Source organism: Hordeum vulgare, chromosome 7H, assembly GCF_904849725.1.
Source record: "Hordeum vulgare subsp. vulgare chromosome 7H, MorexV3_pseudomolecules_assembly, whole genome shotgun sequence".
In the NCBI taxonomy this organism is placed as follows: domain Eukaryota; kingdom Viridiplantae; phylum Streptophyta; class Magnoliopsida; order Poales; family Poaceae; genus Hordeum; species Hordeum vulgare.
Window position 1 is genome coordinate 537,852,512 of NC_058524.1, and position 10,439 is coordinate 537,862,950.

Sequence of the window (10,439 nt, forward strand, 5' to 3'; positions counted from 1 at the left end):
CTTGTACCTGCGAAGTACCCCATGGCGCTAGGGTTTGGTTGTCGTCTGGAAAGGGGCAAGCTTGACTAGATGTGGATGAGAGGAGGGAAGTGGATGAGGCCGACCCCGCACGGTTACATTACAAAGGATCGGTGACCCGCAACTTTAATCCACTGTCAGACGGACCCGGGACAGGTGGCTGCATTTAATAAGATCACCCGCGATGGTCGGGCGGTCAACGGGTGGGGCCGCGGCAGACATCGAGCGGACGCGCCATGAGTCCGTTTTGTATGCACACGAACGCAAACCAGACACAAATTTGGACATGAAGTTCGTCCAGACGAACACCGAACGGACGTGCGACGTGTCTCTTTTGTATTCGCACGAAGGCAAACCAAGCATAAATTTGGACATGAAATGCGTTCAAACGGACACCAAACTGACTTTTTTTGGATTTGATTCCGTGCATTAGACCATGTTTTGTTCCGTTACCATCTAAACAAACACGCACGAACAGTTTGGGTGGTCGGGTTGAAACTGCTCTAAAAACTCAAAGAGCTAGTGACATCCTGTAGTCGAACACAAAAGAAGAAGAAAGAAAAGAACCAATGAATCCAGACTCCCTTTGGCCGACCCGACCCAACCAGATTTGGCCAAACGGGCCGGGTAAATGGGCCGACCCAACAGCCCGCGTGCGTGGCATGACACAGGCCCGACCCGACACGAAGCATGCCTCGAACCGTGCCTGGACCTGGAGGCCGGGCACGCGGGCCGACACGGCACGACCCGTTTATTATATATATATATATATATATATATATATATATATATATACACACACACACATACAAGAATACGGTCCAATAAACCTAAAATAAGCCCATAAGGCTAAAAAATTGCGGCCCAGCGTGATAATCGGGCCAACATGTTGACCCGTTTAATAATCAGATCGTGCTTGGGCCTAGAGACGCAGCCCACGGACCGACATGACACTACTCGACTAATAAACGTGCCGTGGCAGCCCGATTACCACAGGCCGTGTCGGGCCGGTCCGTTTGGCCAGGTGAGGACCCAACCAATCTATTCACGGAGAGACTGAGCGTAACAGCGACCAGAACCGTCATCCACCTTCCCATCCCATTCCCACCCGGACCAAACCCTCCTCCAAGCTGAACGAAAGCCAGGCCAAGCCGAACCGACCCGCCCCCTAAAATCCCAATCCCTTCTCCCGTCCGTCTTCCCTTCTCCACCCCCCCCTTCCTCCACGGACGAATCCAACCCCCCTCGCCCACGCATCTCGCCCCCGCGCGCCCCCCCTTTCCCTTCCCCCGCAAGCAACGACGGGCAGAGAGGGGGCGTCGGGGAATCGGCGGCCGCCGGCGGCGATGAGGTCGACGGACTCCTCGTCGCGGTTCGTGCAGGAGCTGGTCCTGTACGCGGCGAGCGCGGCGCTCAGCTGCCTCGTCCTCTTCGCCGGCCTCCGCCAGCTCGACCCCAACCGCGAGTCCTCCAAGAAGGCGCTCCAGCAGAAGAAGGAGATCGCCAAGCGCCTCGGCAGGCCCCTCATCTCCACCACCCCCTACGAGGTAGTAGCGCGTCACCGCCCTCCACCCTCCACCCATTCCAATCCCTCCACCCCGAACCCAATCCAATCCAATCCAATCCAGGGCTCTAATCTCCGGATTGCTCGCAGGACGTGATTGCGTGCGACGTCATCAACCCCGACGAGATCGACGTCGAGTTCGAGTCCGTCGGCGGCCTCGACGAGGTCAAGCAGGCGCTCTACGAGCTCGTCATCCTGCCCCTGCGCCGCCCCGAGCTCTTCGCCTACGGCAAGCTCCTCAGCCCGCAGAAGGGGGTGCTCCTCTACGGCCCGCCAGGGACCGGCAAGACCATGCTGGCCAAGGCCATCGCCAAGGAGTCGGGCGCCGTCTTCATCAACGTCAGGATATCCAATCTCATGAGCAAGTGGTTCGGTGACGCCCAGAAGCTCGGTAAGCCGCCTCCTAAGATTCTATCCTGTTTGCTGGAATTCATCCTTCCTGCTTCCAATCTTGTTCCTGTACTGACAAAAAAAAAATCTTGCTCCGTGACGTGTATATATCTGTTGTGAAGATGCTCATTTTCTGTAACCCTGTGCCAGTGTCTGCCGTCTTTAGTCTGGCAAACAAGCTCCAGCCTGCCATTATCTTCATCGATGAGGTCGATAGCTTCTTGGGACAGCGTCGGAACACAGACCATGAAGCTTTGACTAACATGAAGACGGAGTTCATGTCTCTATGGGACGGTTTCACCACCGATCGTGAGCACTCTCCCTTGTTGCTTTCATAACACACTGTATATATTTATAATACAGGTTCATAAGTATTTGCTAACAACGTTATAAAGTGTTTTGGCCTCTTAGAGTAGCAGTCTGCATGAAGCTAACAATTAGACAAATGCCACTATCCAAGGACTTCACATATTGGTCTGTACTTAAAAGATTTTTGGTCAAAATTGCACTACACATATTGGTATGTATTGACAAACAACAATCATAACGTGCTGACGTGCGCAACCACGTGATCAGTCGTGCACACACACGCTCATTGATGAGTCGATGGCGTATAGCTGATGCGTGTTGCATCCACACATTTGTCCTGCCGCGCCATAGAGCAGTCCATTAACAAAATGTACTCCTGATAATTTGCACGTTACAGACATCTGTTATTTTGGATTATCAGGATTTGTGTACAAATTTACTTCAACGTTCCCTTGGACTCGGTAGTCACTCGAGGATTTATATGATTTCATCTCTATCAAGTATATTACCCCATTAGAACCGTTCTGGCCAACGAAACATTCTTTTGTTTATAATACATGTTTATATCTACGAACAGCGTTATAAAGTAGTGGTATCTGGCCTCTAAGAGTAGCAGTCTGCATCACTGCATGCAGCTAACAATTAGACACATGCCACTATCCGAGGACTTCAGATATTGGTCTGTACTTAAAAGTTTTTTGGTCAAAGTATGTATTGACAAACGACAATCGTAACATAATGACGTGCACAACCAGGTGATCGGCCGTGCGCACACACGCTCGATGATGAGTTGATGGCGTATATCTGATGCATATTGCATCCACGCGTTTGTCCTTTCGCGCCATAGAACAGTCCATTAACAAAATGTACTCCTGATAATTTGCATGTTACAGACATATGTTATTTTGGATTATTAGGATTTGTATACAATTTACTTCAATGTCCCCTCGGACTCAATAGTCAGTCGAGGATTTACATGATTTCATCTCTATCAAGTATATTACCCCATTAGAACCGTTCTGGCGAAAGAAACATTCTTTTGTTTGTAATACAGGTTTATATCTACGAACAATGTTATAAAGTAGTCGTATCTGGCCTCTTAGAGTAGCAGTCTGCATGCAGATAACAATTAGACACATGCCACATATCCGAGTACTTTACATATTGGTCTGTACTGAAAAGTAATGTCATTAAAATTGCACTATAAATGCATGTATTAACGAACGGCAATTATAACGCACTAACATGCGCAACCAAGTCCTATGGCATGACAGTCTGCCACGCGATCAACCGTGCACGTACACGCTTGATGATGAGTTGATGACGTATAGCTGATGCGTGTTGCATCCAGCCTGTGTTGCACGTTTGTCCTGTCACACCATAGAGCAGTCTATTAACAATAGGTATTCCTGATAATTTGCACCTTACAGACATCTGTTACTTTGGATTATTAGGATATATATACAATTTACTTCAATGTTCCCTTGGACTCAATAGTCGGTCGAGGATTTACATGATTTCATCTCTTATCAAATATATTACGCCATTAAAACTGTGCTGGCAAAAGAAAGAAAAAATGTATATGTTCACACCATGTATATAATTCGTATTTTTAAGATTTATGTAAAAATTTACATGTGTTCGCTCAACCTCAGTCCAATACATATCAATTTGATGATCTTGCATGATTCCACCCCATAAAAGCATGTATCAACACAATCTATTTTTTGTCATTCAAACCGTGCAATTTTTTTAGTTTGTGTTACTATTATTTATATGCTAATTTAATTCTTTGTTATGTTGAGTTAAACCTAAGTAATGTACTACCAGTAAATATAACAAATTTGCTGTCCAAGTTTATGGGAAATTGACTTCATAAAAGTGTTGTTCATGTAATTACGCTGAATAAATACTACTCCGTACTTGTTTATTGCCTACTTTTGTCTTACTTAGTAATTTACTGGATTCGGTTGTTAGTACCAGTGATATTCTCATGATCATAGATCCACGGGTCTGCTCATATAATTTGTATGACACCTGGATTATTGTTTTATTTGAGTGAAAATGTTTTCAACCATGCCATTTTTTGTTCAGAGTACTCTCCCTTGACCTTACACCTCAGTTTAGAAATCTCAAGATAAAATTAGATAGTAATGGCATGTTATGTCACAAAGGTATTTCTGTAAGAATTAAATGAGCAGACAGGAGTCTGTTAGTAGTTTACTTTATGTTCTACATCTTAGATATACTTGTCCTTGCTAGTCATATGAGGTGAGGTGCTTTTAACAAACTTGGGGCAACTAATGTCTAGCAATTAGACTAACAACCTAACGCAAAACTGACACTCAAAATCTACTTTTGCGTACATGTATTTATTTTTTTGTTGCTTTTATGTGGTTAGTATTATTTTATGTGAACTTCGCACGTCGATGCATTGCATGCTTGTGTGTGATCTGTGATGCTTTTTTTTTTTGAGTGAATGATGCTTAATTTAAGCTGTAGTAGTACGGCAATATTAAGTTAGCAAATATCCTTTTATGTCAGAATATCAAGTGCGGAAAGGATGTTGCAATCTTAACAGAAGATAAAAGTAATAATAATAAAAAGTAGTTGTGGCTATACATGTAAACTTTTGATCTCTAAGGTGGACATGTGATAATTCTTTTTTCCTGGAGAATGAAAGGAATGTAATTTTCATCAACCAAACTTGTTCTGATGCCCAGTTGGGTTAGTCACATGAGATTTTTGGTTGGCATATGATACATCTGTAAATAGTGAATATGTTATATATGCATGTGCAACTTACCATATAGAAACTTCCATAGATAGTATGGAGCGATATCTCATGACAATTATTATGGTTGTGCAGAGAATGCACGTGTGATGGTGCTTGCTGCTACAAACAGACCTTCCGAGCTAGATGAGGCCATCCTCAGGCGCTTCACGCAGATATTTGAAATTGGGGTTCCTTCTCGCAGTGAAAGAAGCAAGATACTTCAGGTTATACTGAAGGGAGAAAACGTCGAGTCTAACATTGATTACGATTACATTGCCAGCTTGTGTGAGGGCTTTACTGGGTCAGACATCCTAGAACTGTGCAAGCAGGCTGCATTCTATCCTATCAGAGAGATTTTGAACAGCGAGAAAGATGGGACAAGAGCAAACGTGAGTATTCAATACCTTTCTCTACAGTGAATCTAACTTCCCTTTGGTATTCCACCCTATCAGGAAAGTTCCCTTTTGTTTGGGAACCCCTCAGCGTTTATGTCTGGATAGCGAAATAGGACCATAAAGCTATTAACACAAGTTCTTTATTATGTATTGGTTCTGAATTTTTTGCTTGTGATTGCTGCCTCAGAGTCCAAGAGCCTTGAGGCAATCGGACCTGGAGAAAGCTCTTTCAACATCTAGAAAGGGAAAGAAGGCCGCAAGCGGTGCGGCGTCAGGTTTCCAGTCTCCTGTGTGGACCCGTCCGTCGGATCCTGAAGATGACCAGGTACAGAGCGCAATCTTTGAGATATCTAAGCTGATGTCTCGAATAGTTCAGAACAGTCAGTCGGAACCGCAGGAGCCATCTTCACCTTAAAGGTTTTCCTTTTGCTAGATCTCTGAAAAATCCGCAGTGGAGTAAGAGCTGGCATTACCTACCTAGATTCAGCATATGTATTGGTTCGGTTAGCGTCATGGGGCTGCTCTCTGGTTTTTGAAGTTAATTGCAGCTGGCAAAGCCTGCACTGATGTTTTGGGTTCCATGGTTCTCTGTGTGGAAAATACAGAATTCTATACTTCTGTGGAACATTTGGTCTGTTCGTCACCTTGTAATTTTCCTTTTGGAACATGACTATTGTAGGGTAGACAGACTCTAATACGTACTGAAGAAATGTGCCCTTCCATCATCATTCCACGGTTCACAAACACCATTGTTTCTTTTCATATTCATATCATCTGAACATTATTTACATCACTTGTCCTGGGACCCTTTGCCTTCTCTTTCACCTTGGATGAGGCGAGCACCAATACGAGATAAACGATCAATGACGCTTGTATTTTCAGTCAAGAATTGCTGAATCTATCAGTCTATAGGTATCATAATATCACGAGCATGAAGAGCACTTGCTTGATGTCTTCATCACGCTTGGTGGAGAGCATGAAGAGACGTTTGTATTTTCTGCTAAGATTAATCGCTGAATACATCATATGGTATGGTATCGTGTCGTATGGTATCACGAGGAGCATGAAGAGCACCTGCTCGGTGTTTTCATGGCGCTGGTCTCCATCATGGACAGCTCCTGCGACAGCGAGATGCCCTTGAGCACCAGGACGTCGTCGTCGCCATCCCCGTTGCCCCTCGCCGCCTCCAGCGGCTTCCTGGACACGGCGGCGTGGATCTCCTCGAGCAGGCCGAGGAAGGCGGCCTCGACGTTGTCGCCGCTGAGCGCGGACGCCTCGTAGAAGAAGAGCCCCTGCTCCTCCGCGAAGGCCTCGGCCTCGTCGGCCCCGACCTCCCGACGCGCCGGCGCGGCGGTGGCGAGGTCGGCCTTGTTGCCGACGAGCGCGACGACGATGGACTTGTCGGCGTGGGCGCGGAGCTCGGCGACCCAGCGCGCGGCGTGCCCGAAGGAGTCCCGGCGGGTGACGTCGTAGACGAGCATGGCGCCCAGCGCGCCACGGTAGTAGGCGCTGGTGACGGCACGGTAGCGCTCCTGGCCGGCGGTGTCCCATATCTGGGCCTTGACGCGGCGGCGGGCGATGTCGACGGTGCGCGTCTGGAACTCGATGCCGATGGTGGACTTGGAGTCGAGGCAGAAGTCGCCCCGCGTGAAGCGCCCCAGCAGCTGCGTCTTGCCCACCCCCGAGTCGCCGATCACCACCACCTTGAACACGTAGTCCGGCTCCTCCATCGCTCTGCCGTCTGCCTCCGGCGATCGGTCCGAACGCAAGCTGCACCTGTATACGGCGGCCGGTATCAGACACAATCTAGGAGCTAGCTCATGCGTGTATGTCGTCTGACATCCGTGCCTCTGCTTGTGTAGTGCTCCTATATAAATTATGTTGGTGACGCAGGGGCCGGAGAGTGGTTGAAAGGAGGGGGTTGCTCACTTGCACTTGCACCGCTGCTCCCACTATAGTAATGGAGGCGCTATCTGCTACTAGTATTTGATTGATTATTTTTTTGTCCATTTTCATGTTATGTTTTATTAGTTGTCCTGCCTTTTTTTTTCCTTCAAGATCAAAGTGTTGTTCTTGGTTCATCATAGCCGCTAGTGATATCCAACTGCTTACGTACACGTAGCCGGGTACGTACTGCCTGCCTGCCTCCGGCGCCTTTCTCTTTCGGCACTCATTGTAGAGTACGCAGGACGCGTACAGTACGTACGTAGCTTTAATATTTCCCTTTCTTTCACCAAGTATTCCTCCACAAAGTTGATTAGGTAGAAAGCCGATCCTCATGCACGCATGATCCATCATTCATTCATCCATCCATTCATTCATATATTCCAAATCCACCACATAAGGCCAGCCGTGTGTGTGTGTCCACTCCATTTCCTGCCCTATATGTTCTGCCCTTTGACACAGAAGAATCCGACGGTGAAAACAAAAACAGTAGTATCACATGTCAGCATGCATGTGGCCACAGAATATATAGATCCACGGCAGTTGGTTGAGGATTAGTATGCGTGCAAGTCATATACAATCGCCAGGATCGACGTCGCCGGATGTCACACGGGCTCGTGTGTCACGCGGTGCCTAACCTGATCACTCCTTCACGTTGATTGGTCGGCCCGAGCGACCCATCGGTCGATGGAGACGGATGGATTTCGTCTTCCATTATATTGCATGCATGCTGTGATGAATCTCTTAATTCAACTGCATGCCATGCCATGCCATGATGCCAACCCTTCTTTACAACAAGGCAGGAAGCAACAGTGCGTAGCAGCTGCCTGGTCGATTATTGCGTCCAAGTCTCAACTCTTAGTTGAAGCTTTTCAGTTATTAATCGGTCTCTTCTACGTACGCGACAGCTCAGGCAGACAGTACAAGTATTATATTGGGGGCATGACAGGGCTGGCACTATGCATTGCATAATGTTCAGCGGGCAGGGGCACCTCTCAATCACGAATTGTTTTAGTTCGGAGCGGTTGACTGGCCTTATCTACATGACTAGAAACATCTGCGTTCGATCGACTACAATATTATCATGGTGGCAAGCAGTTGGACAGAAGATCTGTGACGCGTACGCGCATGGAAAGTGCTCACAGTCATCAATTACACAATCACAATACTATAGCAAGCAGATGGACACCGGCGGTACGTACGTGCATGTGCATGCACCAGCCAACAATCCTCTGAAGTAGTACGAACCGAAAAGATAGCATGGCACGTACGCGCGTCAAGCGCTAGTCGTAGTGGGCGGGGCCGTGGGCGCGCTTGCTCCTGGTCGAGGTCGAGGACGGCGGCGGCGGGGCGAGCAGGTGGTCGCAGAGGGCGGCGAACTCGGCCATGACGTCCGCGACCATGGCGGCCTTGCCCTTGCCGACGAGCAGCCGCACCAGCGCGCCCACCCGCGCGTCAGGCTCCTCCAGGCGCTGCCCGCGGGGCGGCTCCCTCAGGCGCCGGAGCAGGGCGCGCGCGTGGCGGGCGGCCCCCGGCAGCGTGCCCGCGCGGAGGGACGCGTCGGCTAGCGCGGCCGCGTAGCCCGTGGCGGCGCGGCTGCTGGTGGTGGTGATTCTCGTGCCGGCACGCGCCGGGTGCGCCGGCGGAGCGGCGGAGGCCGACGCTGACGACGAGGAGGAGCGGCGGGGCGGCGCGGGAACGGTCAGGCGCGCGGAGATGGAGGAGGCCGGGGGCGGGTGCCTGAGGTGGAGCGCGCGGTGGTGGGGCGGGAGGGAGGCGGCGGCGGCGGAGGGCAGCGCCCCGTGGTGGTGCAGGGACACGGCCGCGTCCATGGCGCCCGGTGTGGAGACGGAACGGCTGAACGTGAACGAGTGGCGCCGGTGGCTTGTGCTCACGCTGGCTGATCTGCGCCGCGCGCGCGTGCGTTGGTCCTCGGATTGGGTTGGGTTTGGGCGTTTGGGTGGGCGACGTGGACACGCACGCGCACGGCGGCCGGACAGTGAACCGGGCGCGCCCGGCGACGTGGCCACGGCCACGCAGCAGCAAGTGGCCGGCGTGGTCCAGAGCGGGAAGAGACACCGTTGATTTTACTTTCTTGGGAAATTCTATTTAGAAAAGCCGCATGATGGAGCGGTTTGCATCCTTTTTTCTCATACATGCATGCATGCAATGATGTCATGGGATTCTTTTTAAATGATTGAATTTAAAAACTTTTATTTCTTAAACCGTTAATTCGACCAATGATTCGTTTTCGTCGTTGACTTTGTTCCGATAAAAGCTTCAAAACTAGATCCCATGTCGACATGTTTTGATAATTTTTTTTTTTGCCCGTACTTATCACATTTGTTGTGCTTATTTATCATATTAGTAAGTACTTACTTGTCTGATAAAAAATAACTTAATCGCCAAATTTTTTGAAAACTGCGTATAAATATGACATCTAGACATAATCAAAATGGCAAGCACAAACAATTTTTTTTTGACGATTACGCGCAAAAATATGACAACTCAACATATTTAAAACCGGTGACCACAAAAAATCTTTTTTGATCATCGTTTATAAATATGATAACTCGACATAGTTAAACTAACAAACACATAAAATAGTTTTTTTGACAAAGTTGTATGTAAATATGACAAGTTTGCATATTTAAATTGACAAACACAACCTATGACAATGCTTTTATATCATGTATAATGAAAACTGTTACATGGTTTTATACAAAAAAATATTAAGAGTGTTAATTAAGTTATTTTTTCAGGCAAGTAAGTGGTTAATAATATGGCAAGTGGGGTCAAAAAATATGGCAAGTATGGATGAAAAAAAATAGTTGACGGAACATGTCGACATGGGATCTAGTTTCGAAGAACTCGTCGAGAGAAAGTCAATGGTGAAAGCGGATCATCGATTGAATTAACGGTTTTGTAGATACAACTTTTTAAAATTCAAAATCAAAAAGAATCTTGATGACATCATTGCATGCATGTAGCAGTTTTCATTATACATAATGATATCATTGCACGCATGCATGCATGAGAGAAA

The 10,439-nt window shown here is 47.9% G+C and overlaps 3 protein-coding genes across 5 annotated transcripts; 1 reads left to right on the forward strand and 2 right to left on the reverse strand.

The window, feature by feature from the left end:
* The first annotated feature begins 1,155 nt into the window (after positions 1–1,155).
* On the forward strand, positions 1,156–6,240 carry LOC123407240 (outer mitochondrial transmembrane helix translocase-like). 3 transcript variants are annotated; one of them, XM_045100330.1, is made up of 6 exons: positions 1,156–1,565; positions 1,673–1,973; positions 2,123–2,281; positions 5,151–5,446; positions 5,640–5,777; positions 6,132–6,240. In XM_045100330.1, exons 1-6 carry the CDS (start codon positions 1,365–1,367, stop codon positions 6,228–6,230), a joined length of 1,194 nt encoding a protein of 397 aa, XP_044956265.1. In that variant the 5' UTR covers positions 1,156–1,364; the 3' UTR covers positions 6,231–6,240. The 3 variants fall into 3 exon arrangements, with proteins under 3 accessions (XP_044956265.1, XP_044956264.1, XP_044956263.1); XM_045100329.1 differs by having other exon boundaries at positions 5,886–6,180; XM_045100328.1 differs by having other exon boundaries at positions 5,640–6,180.
* Positions 6,241–6,305: 65 nt separating this feature from the next.
* LOC123407242 (ras-related protein RABA3-like) lies at positions 6,306–8,151 on the reverse strand. The gene has a single exon (XM_045100331.1). The coding sequence runs from the start codon at positions 7,180–7,182 to the stop codon at positions 6,505–6,507; it is 678 nt and encodes a 225-aa protein (XP_044956266.1). The 5' UTR covers positions 7,183–8,151; the 3' UTR covers positions 6,306–6,504.
* Positions 8,152–8,508: 357 nt separating this feature from the next.
* LOC123407243 lies at positions 8,509–9,444 on the reverse strand. The gene has a single exon (XM_045100332.1). The coding sequence runs from the start codon at positions 9,226–9,228 to the stop codon at positions 8,680–8,682; it is 549 nt and encodes a 182-aa protein (XP_044956267.1). The 5' UTR covers positions 9,229–9,444; the 3' UTR covers positions 8,509–8,679.
* Between the last annotated feature and the right edge of the window lie 995 nt (positions 9,445–10,439).